This window comes from Numenius arquata, chromosome 18 (assembly GCF_964106895.1).
Source record: "Numenius arquata chromosome 18, bNumArq3.hap1.1, whole genome shotgun sequence".
Lineage (NCBI taxonomy): Eukaryota > Metazoa > Chordata > Aves > Charadriiformes > Scolopacidae > Numenius > Numenius arquata.
This window is the reverse complement of record NC_133593.1, coordinates 8,155,815-8,175,474: the sequence shown is the minus strand read 5'-3', so window position 1 is coordinate 8,175,474 and position 19,660 is coordinate 8,155,815. Positions and strand designations below refer to the sequence as shown.

The 19,660-nt window shown below is 50.8% G+C and overlaps 1 protein-coding gene across 1 annotated transcript; it reads left to right on the top strand.

Moving 5' to 3' along the window:
- TRARG1 (trafficking regulator of GLUT4 (SLC2A4) 1) lies at positions 1 to 8,198 on the top strand. The gene is made up of 3 exons (XM_074160894.1): positions 1 to 444; positions 7,484 to 7,616; positions 8,191 to 8,198. The coding sequence occupies exons 1-3, from the start codon at positions 46 to 48 to the stop codon at positions 8,196 to 8,198; spliced, it is 540 nt and encodes a 179-aa protein (XP_074016995.1). The 5' UTR covers positions 1 to 45.
- Positions 8,199 to 19,660: the final 11,462 nt, after the last annotated feature.

Here is a 19,660-nt window from a genome sequence, read left to right as displayed (position 1 = left end):
AGAGCGGCGGCGGCGGGGCGCGCTCGGAGCCCGCTCCGCCGGGCCATGGCGAGCAGCGGCGGCGCCGCGCCCGGGGGCTCGGGCTCAGGCTCGGGCTCGGGCACGGCGCTGCCCACCCGCTTGCAGGAGACCGAGAAGCTGCTGGCGCCGACCGAAGGCCGGGAGGAAAAGGGCCTCCGCGGCTCCAAATCCTTCACGGCCGCGCTGCCCGGCGAGACGGAGCGCAACGGGCACGGGCTCGCCTACAAGTCGGTATCGGTCGGGCACCTGGAGGCGGCCCCGCTCTCGCCGTCCCGGCTCAGCCTGGGCAGAGCCTCCTCCACCGCCACCAGCACGGCGGCACCGGAGCAGGGCCGCCCGCGGGACTACCTGGTGCTCGCCATCTTCTCCTGCTTCTGCCCCGTCTGGCCCATCAACGTCGTGGCCCTCGTCTTCTCCATCATGGTGAGTGCGGGACCCGCCGGGACACCGGGACCCGCCCGGTTCTCCCCGCCCGCCCCCGCCGCCCTCGACGGCCGGAGCCGGGACCGGAGCTGTCCGCGGTGCTGCACCGGCGGGGACCGGGAGGGCGCGGCGGGGACCGGGGCGGGAGGCGGCTGCACGGCTCCCGCCGCTCAACCGGGCCGTGCCGCTGCTCGGCTCCCGATCGAGGAAGGGAGGCGGGTGGAGACGGGCAGGGGTTCTCTCCGAGCCGGCGGGGAACCCCGGCAGAGCCGGCGCCCGACCCCGGAACAGCTCGGGAGGGGATGGAGAAGGGCGGCCCGGGATTCGGGGGTGGGATCCGGGCACACCCAGCGCAGGGATCGGGGAAGCACGGTGGCCCCGGGAAGCCCGGTGGGCTCCGGGAAGCCCGGTCCCTGCCGCCCCGGCAGCGGTCCAGAGCGGCTCGCCGGGTTTCCCCGGGAAGGAGCGGCCAGGCGAAGCAAGGGCAAGGGATCTCCCTCCGCACCTCCTTGCAGCCCAGCCCAGCCCAGCCCTGCAGCACTGGGGAGACCCTGGCTGGGGGCTGGTTCCTGTCCTCAGACACTTCAAAGGGGCGGGCTGCACCCGCAGCTCTTTTAGTTGCCCTGGAAAAGCAATTTTCTCCATTAAACATCCCCCACACCTCAGCAAATACACCAGCAGCAGAGCAGGGGAGAAGAAAGCCAGCCACCATCCCACCCAGCTCAGGTACAGGTGGCTCTGTCAGCACAGCTCTGCAAGCACAGCCACCCTCTTATATCCACCAGGACACCCCACAGCTTTACAGCCCCCCAGGCACCTTTTACGCCCTCAATTTGCAACGGAGGCAAATCTTTTCTTTAAAAATCAGCTCCGGGAAAGCAATTACCTTCTTACTACACAGAAATACACTGAGGGGGACTTGCAGCCAGCACTTCCCCAAAAACCACTAACAACTTGAAGACAGACACCAGTAGTTGCCACAGAAGGTCCTCTAGAGAGACCAGTTTCCATTTTGAGGAGGAATCATCAATTCTGCCAGTGCCAGCTGTCATCTGCGTAGTACAGTGGTGTGGCGGAGCCTGTTTAGGCAGCATACGGGGAAGGCAGCCAGCCTCGCTTGGCTTTGCACTGCAACGAGAGGGTAAGCAGCTGGGCATTGCATATCCATGGTAATAAACAAGGGCTCTCACGGGGATTTTCCAACCACATTAGCCTTCATGCAAAATAGATTCTCACACTCTTCCTTGCAGGCTTTAGGGCCCTCCGGCGCGGTGGGGGATGTGCCTTGGGCCACATAAAGCCCTGTGGAGTAGAAGAGTAAGCAGTGAAAAAAGAACAGGAGCCAGTTAATACTGCTAGACAGCGAGGTACCAGTGTGTATTTACTGTGTTAAACACAAAGGGAGGCAGGACCAGCAAGGCAATAAGACTATTTGGCTGCCTTCTGCTTCCAAGGCCCTTGACAGCAGTGACCAGAGCCGGGGAAGGGGATGCCCAGCCTCAGCCCTCTTGGGCTCCTGGGGCAGAAGCGGCACTCAGATGGGCTTGTTCTCCAGGACAAGGTTTCTAGCGCACACAGCACATTAGTAGCCAGTGCACACCCCCTGGCACCTTCACAGTCACCCCTGCACTCTCTGTCCCCTGGGACACTCGATTTATCACTGCTCTTTCTAGTCCTGGCCATAACTATACCATCACCCCTCCATCTGCTATCCAGGGACCCCCTGCACGGCACCAGTGGGGCAGGGTGAGGAATGATTCTTTCTCCGTGCTGACCCTGGGGAGCCAGGAAACATCTGGCTAGGTCCTCCTGCCAGCAGGAACAGCTCTGGGAGCATCAGCTGATGTTTCACCTGCTCACACCGAGGAGGAATTTAGTTCCCAGTGACCCCTGAGGCTCCCACAGGCTTAGGTCTCCCCACAGAATAAAACCCAGGAGCGCTTCATCACGTGCAAATCTGAGCAGGAACCAGGTTTTTGCAATTCCTGGCGCCTGGAGGGTGGCGGGGGGAGAACCTTTCCACAATGTGCTGACATTCTTTTAGTTCTCCAAGTGTATTTTTCTTTCCTAAGTCAATCCTTTTTGCACATGAAAGCTTTTTTTCTGGGTAATAAGGAGCAACCAGAGAGGAAAGCAAATGAATGCTTCTGGGTTTAGTGTCTCATAAATCATTTTTCAAAAGCTGGTCTCAGATCCCAGCAGGGCCTATGGCCAGAGGTGGAAAAAAAAATCTGCTCTAGCCCCCAGCCTGTCCTGATAACGCTGGTCTCGTGGAGATGAGTGACCTGGAGGCTCCTCCACTGACCCTTGGATGCATTTTCTTGACCAAGCGAGGACTTGGCTGCACTAAGGGGTTCAGGTCCCTCCCCGAACTGGAGAGTGGGGCTGATGGACACAAGGGCAGCGCAGCCTCGTGGGACCCATCTCAGAGGAGGGCAGGGCAGGGACAGGTACCTCTCACACACACACTCATGCTCTATTGCTGCTATCGAATCCCTTCCCCTTCCTACCAAAGTGCAGCCACGTCAGGGGAGGAAGCAGAGGTCACTTACCAGTGTAGAAAACTCCAAAAAAAATGAAGTGAAAAAGAAAGGCAAATCCAGCCAGAACCAGCATAAAGTAACACCAAGGGCAATTCTGCACAGCACTTGGTGTCCAAAATAAGTACTGCCATTCCTGAAAGATGTGGGAGAAGTCAAACTATCCTTACTCATTTTAAATGGCACAGTCATCTGTCTAAGTCTGATGTTGACTTATACCTCTCTCAGAATGTTTTCTTCAACAAAACGCAAGCATTGAGGATTAATGATTTATTCTGAGTAACTGGTGGAAGGCAGCAGAGTGTATCCAAAGCCCGTTCATAAATTGGGAAAGAGGAGGTGACGATTCATCTTGTCTGTCCCTGGGACTATCACAGAAAAGTAATTGCCTTCATTTGCAACAAGACAACTTAGGTGATCTATTAGGGAAAAAAAACCCTTCAGAACATTAACTGGAACAGATAGCAGTTTCAAAACAGGTAAGATTAATAACTCTTTCGAGCCACTCAGACGGACCTGGCCCCCTGGGTGCTGCGGTACAGCCCCACTTCTGAGGTCCTTCAGATTTTCTAACACTCCACTCTAATACGGAGTCCCTTGGCACACACACACTGACTCACTCCCCCGTAGCCCCCAAGCCTTCCCGAGATATTCTGCCTTGGCGAGTCTTGATTAATAAACAAGATGTTCATGTTTTTATGTGGAAAGCAAAACACAGGATTAGTGATACTAGAGAGCTATAATCAAACCGTTCCACACCAATGAATAATATGTGTACAGCAACAAATGCTTGCTAAACACCCGATGCCAATGCTGATGTATTTTTCGTAATTGTTCAGGATAAATGAGAGTAAACACTTCCAGAAGCTGTAGTGATAAATATATCAAATTCGTTAGCCTATATTTTTTCCCTAGAAGACAGCTAAAACTGCATGTTTCACTGCAATCTAACCCACAGCCTGCAAAAAATATTACACTCGTTACGAAAATCTGAGCCTAAAAAAAAAAATCCCAAATGTTGGAAGCTGCCAGTAAGCAGGGCAGGGATCCTGTCAATCCCTGGGATATTGCATCTTCCCCATCTCTCCACCAGCCCATGAAGCTTCATTTTGTCACCTCCTGTTCTGTAATGAAAATAGGCTTTTGGCTGCATCCCATCGATTTTAGATATTGTCTGTCAAACGTGCTGTCGAGATCAGAAGGAACAAGGTCTTGAGCTCTCTTGGTGTCAGTGGTGGGGACGTTGCTATACAGGGTGGCACATGAGCGGGACATTTGCAGGGATGCAGGTGGAAGCAGCCACCTCTCTGAGGCTCCACTATGTGGTGACACAAACTAAAACGAGCACATGGAAACCTTCAAAGCTGCATTTTAACCTACCTGAGCACTACGGAGCCGCAACCAGCACACAGCCCGGGCTGGGGACCCTTTAGTCATGGTGCTGCCAACGGGGTAGTGGTGTTAAAGCAGGGTGAATGGGAGATGGGGTAGCAACAACAAGTATTTGTTCATTTGAATTCTCAGTGATGTTTCATGGTTAGTGCTGGAGCTGTGCTAGGCCTCCTGACTCTTGATCTTCTTTTTTTGTTTTTTTAAAGACGTTTGACAGGGGACCCTTTCCAGCACAGTTGTTATTTCCGAGATACACTTTTTTTTAAAGGAAAGGGGAATTGTTTTAATACACTTCCACCTTTAACTCTTTTCAACTAGTATATTTACTTGTTTTAACTCAGAGTTTCCCCAGTTTTAGCAGCCGTGCTCCAAAGGGAGGAGCTGGCACATGGTATGGGGCTGGGGGGAGCTGCCAGCCCCACAGCCTGCCCCAGATCTCCCTATTCTCCTGAGACCCAGCTCAGCGAGGCAGCATGGCTGGAGATGGACAGGGCAGGGGAAGAAGCCTTTAACCCATGAAAAAACATTAAATACTTAAAAGCTTCTCTAAAGGAAGAGGTAGCGCTTGAAGGCAGTTAAACTATCTACAAAACCCCATCCCCAATGAGGTCGAAGGGAGTTTTGCCCAACTCCTCCACCAGATCAAGGTGACAGACCTGTGTGCTGGGCTTCTTGCCCTGGTCTCTCCCCACAGCCTGCCTTGCTCCCCTTTGCCCCCACTCCAACCCTTCCCAACCAGGTGAAAATGTTACCAATGGACCTTAAAACTCCTTACCCAATTTTCCTCCCTCCAAAAGCCCTTCCCCATGGGTTTCACAGGAGGCAGAAGGGCTCTGCGTGAACTCGGGAAGGCTTTTCAGTCCGGAGAGCCACGCTACTCTGCCTCTTCCCGAGCAGGGAGCTCCTGTTTTGCTGATGGAGGGGCTCCAGCCTCTCCACCGCACAGGCAGCGAGTGCTGACGCACGGTGAGTAATTTCACCATAATAACCTCACCGTGGTACCGCACAGCTGCCCTTCTGCTAAGTGCTAGGTCCTCCCTCAGCCAAGTGCAGGAAGCCCAGTGCCCTGGCTCCAGCAGAGCTGAGGAGCACTTTGGGCTCTTCTCGCAGCAGTAATGCTTCTCCCTCACCAGGAACTCTTACTTTTGGTGTTTTTCACTTGGGAACCAAATGATTGCCGATGACAAGAACAAGAAACAAGATCAGAGAGGTTGGTGCTGGTCTCTTCTCACAAGCAAATAGCAATAGAACAAGAGGGAATGGCTTCAAGTTGCAACACGGTAGGTTTAGACTAGACATTAGGAAGAAATTCTTCACAGTAAGAGTGATCAGACACTGGAACAGGCTGCCCAGGGAGGGGGTTGAGTCACCATCCTTGGATGAGTTTAAGAGTCGTTTAGATGTGGTGTTGGGGGATATGGTGTAGGGAAAAACTTTGTAGAGTAGGGTAGATGGTTGGACTCAATGATCCCAAGGGTCTTTTCCAACCTGAATGATTCTATGATTCTATGATTTACTTACTCTGAAAGTTTACAATGCATCTGCATATTATACTTTTTCTCATGAGCCGTGCTTGGTCTTCAGGTTGCTGTGTGCTCAGGTGGGGGTTTCTCTTGCTCAGAAGACCAGCAGCGTTGCCGAGCACAGGGCAGTAAGAGAGCTGACACTGAAGCTCAGAGGAGTCAGGCCACAGCATCGCCCTCACTGCCCCACATCAGGACCAGGCAAGGTCCTGGTGAGCCCATGATCATCCAGTCTTATTTCTTTCCTCTGTGGGTGTGAGCCCAAATCCTGCTCAACCCATCCAGCCCTCGCTGTGGCCCTGGCAGCGCTGCTGGGCAGGCCCTGGGGACACTTCACTAACGCCCCTGGAGATGCCCCTAGGGGCTGAATCTCTGGTGAGCCTGTTGGTGACCAGCCCTGGCTGAGCAGTGAAAAGCAGTTTCCAAGAAAAGCTCCAAGTTGCGTTCTCCATCCACCCTGGGTCGCCACTTGTTTCCAAAGACAAGGACCGCTGCAATTTATCTCACCAAGACCCTCCTGTTAAGAGGCCAGCACCCACCAACAGGCAAGTCCTGTTCTAGCTCCAGCTCTTGGGGATCCCTTTTCATCCCTTAACGAGTCCACACACGGTAATTTCCAGGCACCTACTAATGACTTCCCCGTCCCATTCCTCACCCCTGCCATGGCCTGTGGGCCCTTTCTTTCAGCTTCAGGGCAGAGGAAAGCTTTCACTGGGCTGCTCAAAGAAATCAATAGAGCAGCAGGGGAAATCACAATGAAACTATAAGCAGCGCAGAGAAGCCACACAGGGTATTCCTTCCCTCCCTACAGCACACACAAGAGCAGGAATTCACTGTAGGAGGACTGCATTCAAAAACAGAGATGGCAAACACAACCCATGTACGTTGAGGCAGAAATTCAGGGTAAAGCAGAGGCACCAAAGCACATCCCATCACAAGATGAAAGCCAGGAATTACTCCCATTTTATCAAAGCCCGCTCCTCTCACACTCACATTCAGCTCCAGTGGCCAGCAAAGAGGCCACATGCTGCTTTGGAAATGACACTGCTTTTATGTCCCGTTTTTTCAGGGACAGTTAAACTGGCAATATACATCACTTCTCAATACATACATTTGCAGAGGAGGATGGAGGCAGGATGCTTTTCCTGTATGTGAGCTGCAGAAGGGCAGTGGTATCTCTGGGGGATGCAGTCCCGTAGAAATGAGCTGCTCTGGGGACTAAAGCCAAGCATTTCAGGGTTTTCCAAGAAAGAGTCAGAGAGGGGCTGTTTCTGGGGAGGGCTGTGCTGTGCCTCCTGTCCCCTGCTGGGACTATTTCTCAGTCGCTCCAATAAAAGACAGACTTGAGCCAGTCCAGCTCCTACCCAGGGCAAGCAGAACAGCATCCCAGGTGGGCTGCTCCAAGCATCTCAGTTTGGCAGGACCACAGGCTGTCAAAGCCATGGGCTCGTGGAGGGGATTTGCGTGCCATCCTGCGAGAGCCGAGGGTGGCAGGTCCAGCAGCTCTCATTTTGGGGACTACGGCCAGAGAGTTGCTCCAGAGCCGCAGCCGTTCTCAGAGCCTCTTTCTGTGTTTCCCCCCAGTCGAGGAACAGCGGGCAGCAAGGGGACATGGATGGAGCCCGGCGACTCGGCCGCATGGCCAGGCTGCTCAGCATCGTCTCCATCGTCCTGGGGACCATCATCATTGTGCTCTACATTTCACTCAGCTTCAGAGGTAACATCTCCTTCTCTTTTCCCCAGCTAGAGCAGGAGCTTCCCCTGGCTCCTGTCTCCAGCCCAGTGGATAGGACACACCTACCCACCATCCACCACCTCCATTCCCACCCCAACTACAGTGGTGGGGCACTAAGCACCTGTATGGTCCAGGCTGGTTTGATCATCACCAGCTTCACGCACGCATGTAAAACACCTCAGAGAACATGCTCCTTGGAGGAGCAACACACAGTCTTCAAATGACCAGAATGGAAAGTCCTTCCTGGGCTGTCCCACAGTGACCATACAATGTCCCCCTAGTGAAAGCTCTTGCCCTGGCAACGGCTGTGGTGGGTTTACAAGAGTGTAGTGTGGTAAAAACAAAGGGTTTCAGGACACAAATCAACATGCCCAGAAATGCAACCCCAAAATATTTGAGGAACCTCCCAAACACAAACTCACCTACCAAACCAGCATAACCAGCACAAAGCTCAGGCAAACGGGAACCTCAGAAACACACAAAGCCCAAACCAAGAGCATAAGGGGAAACACCCGTGACTACTGAAAGCTGCCCTGAGTCTCTCTTTATTTTACAGTTTCCTAGAAGATGTTTCAGCATGCAAATACCTCGAAGAGGAGGAAGACAACTTTCCTTTTGGGGTTTTTACTTTCAGCCTTGCAACAAAAAATTGTCACAGTGTAGGTGGGCAGCCCTAGACAGCCTGCTCTGGAGCGCCGTCTGAAGGAACGCATGCTTCTACTTCACCGCCTCTTGGAAATGATTTTGTACAAGTGATGGGATAAAAAAGATTGCAAGAAGGAATGGGAATGAACATCGGATGCCAAGTGGAGAGGAGAAGGGGGAAATCCACTACCTCATTCCCCTCCAGCAAAACTCACGGAGTGGGGAGACGACTAAAGTACAAGAGGAGGAGAGAGTTTCAAGAATGAAGCTTATTTTAAAAGAAAATTTTAAGGCGAGAACAGGACATTTTGAAGAATCCTCCTAAGAATTTTGGCACAAGTCACTGAATTTTTGGGGGGTTGTTGGTTTTTAAATCATCAAATTCTCTGTCTCTACAAAATAAAAAAACAAAACAAAACAAAACAAACAAAGCTCAAACTGCCATCAGGAGCTGAGAGCTGTTCCACGGAGGAAGAGGGAGAGCAGAGCTGCAGCAGGACCACGGCTCTGCCCCGAACAAAACGCAGCCGCAAAAGCTGGAGGATGTGGTGGGTGCTTTTGTATTTTTGATGAAAAAAAAAAAAAAAAAAAAGAGACAATGACCATTTGCATGCTTTTGGGAATGTTCTCCATGTCTGTTCCTATGAGCTCTTTTATCACTTGGGGCAGATCTCAGAGCTGGCAGAGCAGGATGTTGCTGCATGAGAACGCCAGGCTCCTCCTCACCCGCATCCCGTGGTGGGGTTTTTAATGGAAGGAAAAATAATGCTTTCTCTGTGAAACTACACATTTCTCTCTCTGTGCACCCAAAGTGAGGTTAATACTCATGGCGCTGAGAAAAGAGCCTGGTTAATCTGTAGCAGCAGTACCAAGGCACAGAGAGCCCGTTCTACCCACTTACACATTTATGTCATGTCATGTCCATCACACAAAAAGCTTCAGCATGATCCAGCCCCCACCGCTGTCAGAGCTCATCTCCCCGACCCTTTTGGGCTTCAGCTTAGGGCTTTCCAGGAGATTTTCAGAGGCACAGAGGAGTTTAAGATCCCTGCTCCTGTTCCTGTACCTCTCACATGCTCCTCTGCATCTCTGAAAAGCTCCAGCATCCCCGGAGCTGGCTGGGGTCAGTTCCACAAGTAGTGTTATTTTTTAATGTTTTATATTTAACATAACAAGAAAATAGACTTCGCTCCTCCCGATCTGCCTATACGTACCCTGCGTCTCACCGCGTCTTCCACAATACACAGCTCCACGGCCGTTTCCCGCAGGATCTGACCCCGACACGCTCCCTCCAGCCCCATCACTTCTTCTTCCCCCTCACCCTGTCCTTGCCGCAGGTTGTTACTGGGGTTGGCTCTCTATCCGGCCACCCAGACTATGCAAAGTTTCATCGCCTGTTATTTTATTCAGGCTTTGTAGATGGCTTCTGGCCATATCCATTGGCTCCGTATTAGCTGAGCCTCTCTCTTTTATCAAAACTTTGTGGGCCAAGAGCTGCATTCCCCAGCCTTTCTGTTGCCTCCAGCTGACAGCCTGGGACCTACAAACATGGACTGCACTGAGAAATAAGGTGTTTCAGGGCACTTCTGCTCCCCACCATCAATCTCCTGGAAAAAAACCACCCAAATCTTAGACCAAATCTAATGCTTCCAAGGGCTTGTCTACATGGAGAATCTATTGGACACCATAAAAAACTTCTCAAGAAGGTCCCTGCTTGGCACTAACTTCTTCTTTGGGGCATGTGAGCGGGCACGTGGGGTTAGCACAGGGTAGGGGTCCACTGTAAATCCACACTGTAGTTACTCTGTACTAACTAACGGGCAAAGCCATGGGCGTCGCTGTGAAAATTCTCTTGTCACCTGGTTGATTAAAGTGTTTGCTTTTGCTAGGTGTTATTTGAGTCCAGGGGGTAAGGAAGCCAAATCACCTACACACGCTGCTAACATTTTTCTCTACATTAAAAGGGATTCCAGGGTCTCAGAGCAAAAGCACATCACTACAGCACTTTCTTGGGCTCCATTCCCATCCATCGCCCCTTTGCCAGCTCTTTATTACAAATTATTGGCTTCTAAAATGGACCAAATTTGCAACCTTTCTTTTGCAATTCATTTTTTGTGAGCTTCAGCAAACTGGGGCCACTGAGCGCTGCTGGGTTTGAGCTCCCACCCGCAGCCACTGCCAAGGTGCCCCTTGGCACCAGACCTCTTCTTCCTGAGCTCATCAGAAACCCTCCCCTGGAGATTCAAAACCTGAACTTCTGGTTGCTAAAATCCCATCAAATCCCCCAAATGTTCCTGTCTTTAGTGCTTGAACCTGAAAGCTGCTTGCTGGGAAACACACATTGGTTTTTTCTGAGACACGTAAGGGCAGTGCTGCCTGTCCGTGCATCTTCTGTCCTTTGCTCTTTTGAGCTGCTGAAATTCAGCTTATGGTAAGAGCCGAGCAAGCTCCTCCTTGGGCAGGAAGAGCCAATATTCAGGGAAAACTGCCGCAATGAGTTATAGTACTTGAAAGCGCCAAGTATTTATTAAGTAAGAATTTAAATGCTCTTTTATCAGTATATAAAGCCTTTCATCTAAAGTGCTTTACCACATTTAAAGGATTAAGCCTTGCCACCCCCCACAAGGTGAGTTAGCATTACGCTGCTCTAATTGCACGGGTGGCAAAGTTGCTCAGTCACGTGCACTGCACAGCTCCAAAAAGAAACCCATTTTTCTTTCTCCTCCTCAACAGAACCATGTATGAATACAGATTTCCTTTGAGCCGGATTTTTCCCAAGGCAAACACATGCTGCACTGCAAAACAGAGTGGGGTGTCTACAGTCATAGGAATGAGGGGGCTTTGTGAGGCAGCTGCAATAGTCCCTGCCAGGAGAAGCCCCAGGTAGAGGTACCCGAATTCACCTGAAAGTAGGAGAAGGGAGAAGATTTCCCCAAAAAAACCCATGGATGCATGCACCCAAATGTGGTTTGTGCCTCCTGTCTTAGCACCTATCATCAGGCTACTGAGGGAACTGCTTCTCAGCTCACTATTAAGTGTAATTAAAAAAACCCAACAACTAAGGCACTTAAATTCCTTTAATTTTTAATCTTCTTCCTGATTAGATACAATTGCACAGCTCTGCACTCTTGAATACAGCTTTTTGCTTCTTATCCTGCACTTAAATCCAGGGGAAAGCCTCTACAGCTACTCCTGACAAAATATTTTCTCTCCTGGTAACCTGGCTCTCCAGTGCTGGAGAAATAAACTCCCCAGGGCTATCCGGAAATTCTCTTCTCCTCGCTCTCCCCCAGCTTCTCCCTTTGCAAGCCTGATGTTTTGCAAAGGTTTTGCCACTAGATCTTTGCTCTCCACATCACACACGTTTTTACCCCAGCTCAGCTGCCTGTTTGGCTCTCTCAGGTGCATTAGCTTGTATTCGAGCAGGAAGAAGTTGCTGAACCCCCAAACCCTTGACACACGCCTCACCTGCGACTGCGTTACAAGGAGCTAAATCATGGCAGAACTTCATCCCGAGGCCACCGGTGGGCAAGGGAAGGGCTCCTCCTTTGGTCTATATCTGGGGGAACAGCAGCATCCCTCATGATTATTTGCTGGTTTCACCTAAGCACAAGCACCTTGCTTTCCACAGCCAGGCGCAGCTGCTCCTCTCCTTAACTTCGGTTTTAGCACACAGGAGGGCAATCACAAAAAGCATGTCATAAAAAAACCTTTCCCTTCTCCATCTCCACAAACAAGCCCTATTACTCATGTCACAGCTCTTTGCCACCTGCTGCTAAGCACGTCAGAATGAAGTTTTCTGTGTTTGCAACTGTAACAGTCATGAAATCCTCTGGATTTGCCCAACTTTTACCCCCTAGTGAGGCAGGCAATAGGGGAGAGGCGAGAGATCCAGGCGACGCGGTGGCAACCCAGCCTTACCTGACAATGGAGCTGAGCTGGTAGGAGGATAGCTTGCTGAAGAGATGGAGAAGGTGGGAAACGTCTCTAAATGTAAGTTGAAGTAGGAGTTACGATCGACAAGTGTGAGGTCCTGGTGGGATATAAATACATGGTTTGCACTGCTCAGGAAGAGTCTCCGAGCAGAGCATGTTGTTAATGCAACCTCTCTAGCATTGGTGTCCCTGGGCTCTTCTCCCCAGGACTACGGGGACAGTCGGGCTCTGTGGGGTGGCACAGAAGAGCCCTTGCTGGGAACAGAAATGCTGGATCGAAGGTTTAAGCATAAGGAGTGATTTGCTGCTGCCGAGCAAACGAGCAAGCTTGGTTTCATAACAGCTTCTCGTAGGATGCGATGACCGATGGTCAGAAAAGGTCTGGCTTGGGTCAGTTGGTCACAGCAACGCGCTGGCTGGTGCCTGCAGAGGAGACCAAGGGGATTTGAGCACAAAAGGGAGTAAAGAAAGCAACAAAGGATTGGATTTCAGTTTGCTGTATTAACGATGAGCTTTCTTTTGCTGGTCGGTATTTCACTCCGTTCCAGTTCACCCTTATCTCCCCACCTTTGCGAGTTTAACGTGCTTTCCCCTCAGCATTTCTACCCCTAGAGCAATGCACAAGTCTCACAGGCTTTCCCCTCTCATCCTCTGCCTTACCTTTAACCCGGGACAGGTCTGGTTGGCAATGAGATGCCATCGCTGATCTTCTCTGAAAGGGGATATCGAGGGGTAGGGAACCTGCTCCTCTCGGGCTCTGGCCCGGGCTGGCTGTGGACTCCAGCAGGTACCGCTGTGGTATTTGACCTTCCAAATACAGACTTCTCCACGTAGACAAGAGGAGCAGATCCCGCCTTTTAGATAAAATTAAAACTCCCTTTCCATTCGGTCTGAATCCAGGGAGAGGCTGCAGAAATGCACCCGCTGGGCTGGTCCCATGACTTCATTTATTTCTTTTTTCCTGATCCGCCCAACCTTGCCCTATCACTTTGTTACTTATCACAGAACCACAGCCAGGGCTGCACAGTCAAACTGAAATAATTTAAGATTTAACATCAATTTTCTTTCAGCCTACATCCTTTAATTTTGGCAAAGACGGTTAGGTTTGGACTGAAGACTCCCATGCTTGGGCACAAGCCAAGGGGGTATGGGGGGGGGGAGCAGCCTTTTCAAAATGGGAACATTTGTAAAGCATTTGCTGACACCAGTAGGTAGCAGAATTCAAACCTAAAAATACCCGTCCAAGATAAGAAACATCAGAAAGGGACCGTGTGCAGGATTCACCAAGGCAACCCTGACACCACTTCCGAGCAGGTGCCCCTGTTAGATGGTGCCCAGGAGCCCATCCTTTGCGTGGAAGGGCAGGGTCTATCCCCCCCCCTCCCCCCCCCAACTGCCGTCACCACCGTCCCTGCACCGGCTCCTCCCGTTTTGAAGCCGAACTGGAAGAGCCGTGTTTCACACACAGCATGACCACATCAGGAACTGCAGCTGGGCGCTTCTCTTTGCTGATAGATGTTTTCTTTTTCTGCAGGATGATATGGTATATCTTATATACTTTCTTTGTATTTCTTGGCATGAGAAAAAAAAAAAAATTAAAATGTAACATGCATGGTCAAAGCTGAACTGGTTTCTTCTGTCTAAACGAGAAAAAAAAAATCCAGACTACTCATTTAACTGTTACTTCACACCTTAAGAGCAAGCAGATCAGCTGGTGTTTTGGGAGCAGTGGGTTGCAAATAACACATGTTAGTAGAAGGCAGAAGAAAACAGCACAATTCAGAGCAGAAAAAGGTCCAGACAGATCAGCCTTGTGCTGCAGAGAGAAGCAGCACCGAGCTCCTTGGGAAGCAGAGCTATTGTGGGAGGTCTCCAGCTGGCCATGCCACCAGGGAAGCAGGAGCACAAGGATGGGATGGGGACAGGGAGCAGCCACTGGGAACCGCTCCTCATCACTGGCCCTGCCTCTGCAGGTCGACAGTATGGTGCACAACCGAGTATGAGAGAATAAATTCCAAATCTGCTCAAAAAGCAAATTTATTGATCAAAACCATAGATTTCAAGAATGCACAGCAATTTTTGCTCTCCACTCAAAAAGCCTAAATGCAAGCAGCTCCTAGGAAGCAAGTCCTTTTAAAGTTTCTAAAGCCAAGGCTTAAAAATTCAGCCACTACCAAAAACATTGGCATCAGTCTTTTCCCAGGAGGAGTTTTTCCAACCAGTCCCACTGGAAGGCTGTTGACCGTGTATAACACGCATGTTGGGTCGCTACCAGTTTATTTCTGTGTAACGGCACACCAACCAAGGCTACTGATCCGTACTGAAGATTAGCTGCACAACAACTTCATTCAGCTCAATCCTAACACCCTCCTCTGGCTGCATGTCTCTGGCATCCTCTGGGAATCAACAGCAACGTGGTTTCCAGTCCAGCTCAGCTTGGAGAGAAGACTTGCCAAGTATGAGATGAATTAGTTGTCTTACACAGCTCTCTCCTTTGTAGCAATACGCTCAAGCTGTCCAGACCTCAGGGTAGGACTTACTGGAAGTAACAGTCCTTCCTTCCCTCCCCCAGCACACACAAAGCACGAAGGAGCCAGGTGCCACCACCACCAGCAGGGGACAAAAATGAAGGTTTACGGCTCCAGAGCAGGTATCAGACACAGCACTTCCACTCTCAGCCATGTCTATGAAGGAAAAAAAGATAGATGTAAATTCTCCGCAACGTTGGCAGCCTGCAGCGTGATTCAGCAACAAACACACTTAATGGCCCTGCCTGGATGAGATTCCCTCCCAGGCAGTGGCAGGTCACCCCCATCGAAAGGGCCAGAGGCATTAAAGGGTGCTGAGCCCCCAGCCCCACTGGTGCAGGGCCCCACTCCCCCGCGGGCAGCTCACCCGACGGAGCCCACTGGGTAATAACTCAGCAGCAAACGTTGCGATGAAACAGATTCAGCAATTTGACTTGCTGCGGTCGCACTTAGGAAATGGTTTTGCCCGTGTTGGCGAGGCAGCAGGATAAACAGACAGTTCAAGACCACCTCTGCGGTCCAAACCCAAATCCCTTAGTCTCTGGTGTGACACAGCGAAGCTTTGGTCTGCCCGTCGTTTTCATAGGCAGTATTATGATACACACCTCTTTTCCTTTCTTAAAGATGCACGCTGTAGGTTTTTTTCTGGAGAGAAAAAAATAAATGGAAACACCCCCCCCCCCCCAGGTACTCAAGGCCAGAGAGGATGCAGATTAAATGTTCACGAACTCACGACAAACGGATCCGTTTTTCTTCTGTGCATCTCAGAAAACAATAAAAGGAACAGTAATTAGTGCTTGTAGATCTGCTGCTGCCCACAACTCGAAGCCCAACCTCTGTAAGCCAGAGCTTGTCTCAGTATTGGGTCTGTCCCTGAGGTTCCAGGCAGCACAGCATCGGGACATCACTGCCCAACAACCCCCAGCGAGACAGGGGGGCTCTGCAGCCCCGAACGCACCGGCAACGAGCTCAGCCTTCCCATTTATCCCACAGCCCTTCTCTTGACACTCCCCACCCCCTGCCTGCCTCTGCAGCCTGCTAATACATTTATAACAAATTAACCGTATTTCTTCAGCGTGCACATTCCCCGCTGCTTTGAAAAGCGCAAAGTTAACGAGATCTGCTGGTTCTTACTCCTAAATGCCCCCACTGGTAACACCACCTAAATCAGAGTTCTTGATGTTTAGTTTCCCATCCCAGGGCACCAGCTGCTCAGGCCGTTCTCTGTCTTTAAGAGCCACCAGCCACGGATACAGAACTCACAGCCACGCAGGTCCCAGCTTACACCAGCTACTCCCATTTTGCACCGAGGTCAGCCATGGCACAAAGCCCGTGTTATTGAGCTGCACCATCCCCTTGCTGCCTCCACTCATGCAAGAGGCATCACTGTCTGCACAAGAGCCCTTGGAAATGCGAGTGGGATCACAGGGGAGGTCTAAAGAGCCACCTTTGTTTCTCCTGATGGGGAAAAAAACCCCATTGATGCTTAGAAAATTCAGTGTAAATTACTTCCCACTATTCAGCAAAGCAAAGGGACTTGTGGTTGTGCTTGGTGGTACCCGTGCATAATAAATGACAGAGTGGTCCTGGTGGGGAGAGCTCTCGAGGAACAGATGCAATTTGCATCTCAGCACATGATGTCTGAGGTTGCTTTAAGCCATCTTTGGCCTTCTTCGTGTATTGCTTAAAGAACTCAGCAGGCAGGAAGGCTGGGCAGGAAAGAACAATGGTTTTGTCTGGGAGGAGGAGGATTCTACTCACATAAAACCACCCCCACACCATGGAGAGCTTTCCCTTCAGTGGCGAGATTCCCCTCGGAGCATCCTGACCGTGTCACCGAAGCAGCTGGGCAGAAGCAAGTTCCAGACTTCAAAGAGGGAAGCTGACAGCCTCTCCTCTGATGTTTTGCTAAAGAGATGGGAGTGCCAAGTGCTTTAGCCTCCTGTTTTATTAATATGCTGCTCTGATGGGCTCATGTATAATAGATACACAAAGGAACAGCGAGAGGTTTACATCCAATTTCCATGTTGCATATGTTTTCTACTAAACACTATAGGCTCCCTTCACCTCTTAATGTTTCTCTTCGCTAATGAATTTGCATGAGCTTTGGGGTTCAAGCAAAGGATGAAAAGTTGGTCACCAGTTCCTCAAATGGTTTCCATGACTTTGCTCCAGACCGGAGCCACGATTTAAAAGCACAGAGAAAATATTTCTGTTTTCTCTCTCATTCCTAACACTGGCTGCTGTGGAAGAGCGAGCAGCTAAGGGTTTCCTTGGGCACCCTCAAAGCCAGGCACAGCCTCTTGGCAGGTCATTTGTGAGGCGGCGGAGCCCTGGGCTGCTGCAGCATCATCGCGCAGTCGCAGGGGGAGAGCTCAGGGCTGCGGAACTGCGGCAGCAGGACCTCGTGATGAGCAGCGCACGAACACGCCTGGCTCTGGGGCTGCTCGCTCCGCTCTGCAGAGGCACGAGGGGCTTGGAGCCCAACCCCGGGCCAAAAAACGGATAGATTGCACCCCAAACCTCTCCTTACTCACAGAACAGTAGAGACGTAAAATAAAACAAAAGATAAAATTAGGTTGTATGGCAGACATCTTCAAAATCTGAAGTTCACCAAACACACTCCCGGTAGGCTCCAGTAAAAGGGCAGAGAAAAACTGAATTTGACTTTTTGAGGGTGCCGAAAGACTCCCTCTTCCCATTTTCCTACCCAGAACCAGCCTTCCCCTCTACAGATGAAGACTTTTTCGCAGCACGACTCTGCACGTCGCCTCCAGTTCAAATCTGTCACCGCTTCCCTGCGAACGCAGTCAGAGCGACGTGGCCACGGCTCCCACATCTACACAGCGAGACAGTTAATCAGGAGTCTGGCCGATCCTACGTGGCGCAAGGTAGACGTTTCTATCACGTCTCAAACAGACAAGGCATATTCGAGAAACTTTGTAGAAGGTAGTTAGGATGGATAGAATTGAGAAGAGGAGAGCCAGGCTTGCACAGGGAGGTGTGAATTGCACCAGCAGATCAGGGCACTGCTCTAAATGAGGACCTTTCCTTTATGGTGGTTACTGCTGGATCCTTCAGAAGATGAAAACTCCCACCCTGCAATCCCTAGAATACCTAAAATAGAGTAAGGGGAATTTCTCCATGACCTAAGCTACCAAGTTTATGTGCACAAAAAAAAAAAAAAAAAAAGCAAGGCGACTGATGGTCCTCATTGTTTCCAGCTTAGCTGTAATGTTAGATGCTATTCTTGCTCAGGAGCTGCCGAACGCTTCTGAAGCCTGCAAAGTTGTTTGCTTTAATAGCACACAGCGTGAAACAAAGCAAAGACGGGAAGTCTTCCCAGTGAAATGCCTCCTTCTGCTGAGCTCGCTGTATCTTGCTGCCTCTTGGAAATGTTTAATTATAAGCTGCAGATTCTAAAGCATTTTCTTCCAATTATTTGGTCCCAGGTCCAATTTCATAAACCCCTGTATTTCATACTCCTTCCCAGCAAGGATCAATGCAAACTTCATCAATTCCAGCTGGGCAGAAAAACAAAACAGCACCTCACCTGCTGCACTGTAATTCATTACCAGCCTGAAACTGGCCCAGGTACACACCAGACCCTAATAAAATTAAAGGAATGTTGATAAAACCTGGGATCTTTAAAGCTCTAAAGCGATGCTCTATTTTTACCTTGATTTTTGATTGCCAAATATGCAGCAGGTATAAGCTGAAGTGTCCCAAAAATTGAGTTAACAGCTGTGGAATAGGCTCTGCCCCCTCTGCCCAGGCGGTGGCTTGTCTCAGCCTCTGGTCAGGCCAGCAATCCCCTGCAAGGGGCACTGGTGGCACCATACTTGGCTGCTGAGTTAAGGAAACCTCTTTCTGAGGAAGCGTGGGAGATGTTCCTTCTCCTGGGATGTGGCTGTGCCTGTGGTCAGGCCCACGGAGGCGGGTGGTGGTGCAGAACTGCCAACGTCTGCCTGTCCGACATGGCCAAGCGCGCAGCGATGCTCTTCCAGCAGAGACACAGCCGCCTCCAGCAGCCTCAGGTTTCCCAGGGCCAAACCCATACACGTAGCTGGATGAACGAAAAGATCCGAATACTGAAATTCCCACGGCAGCATCCCTCACACCCCTCCTCTTTGCCTCTCCCAGAGGCACCACAGCACAACTCGAGCTGAAGCATCACTTCTTGTGAAGTGTCACAAGAATTGATCGTCCCCCGAATATTTGTTGGGTTTTTGGTTTGGTTTTGTGGTTTGTTTTTTTTTTTTAAACAAACAAACAAACCAACCAACCACAACATCTTAATCTAAACCAGAGTGTAGGCTTGAAGATTATTTACATTTCCCGAAATGTATGGAAACGTGGGAAGAGCTGGCCAGCAGATCCCTCAGTCCTGCTGTCAGGTACAGACACATCGTGAAGGGGCAGTCGCTGCCCGAATACAAAGCTCTTGTTTCTTTCGCCAGGGCAGACGTGGCAGGAATGGTCTCTGCCGCAGGCTGAGCCCCCTCCCGCCTGCTGCCTCTTCCTAAGCTGCATTTCTTTACATAAGCAGCGCCTGCTTTTATAGACCTGACTCACAAACCTCCCCACCTCAGTAATATTTTAAAGTAAATTTAGCACTGGTGATACATGCCTGACCTAGAGGGAACTCCATTTATAGCACAGCAGGGAAATATCCACGTAACCCCCCCACCTTCTGCGCTGGGCCTCCCTGCCGGGGTGTTCCTCTGGCATCGAGGAGAGAAGGTGACCAAGTCCAAGTGTCGGTTCAGCCTCCCCCGACGCTGGAAGGTGGGGGACAAAGGATGTCCCACTTGTACCCACCCATGGACGGGTACCAGTGACACAGGTACCCACCAGCCTCCAGCGGTGACAAGGTCCTTGCGCGCTCCAGTTCCTTTTTCACGCCATAACTGGTGGT

Coding starts and splice junctions, on each gene's coding strand:
- TRARG1 (XM_074160894.1), top strand. CDS start 46: ATGGCGAGCAGCGGCGGCGCCGCGCCCGGGGGCTCGGGCTCAGGCTCG. Junction 445..7,483: donor CCCTCGTCTTCTCCATCATG/GTGAGTGCGGGA, acceptor GTTTCCCCCCAG/TCGAGGAACAGCGGGCAGCA.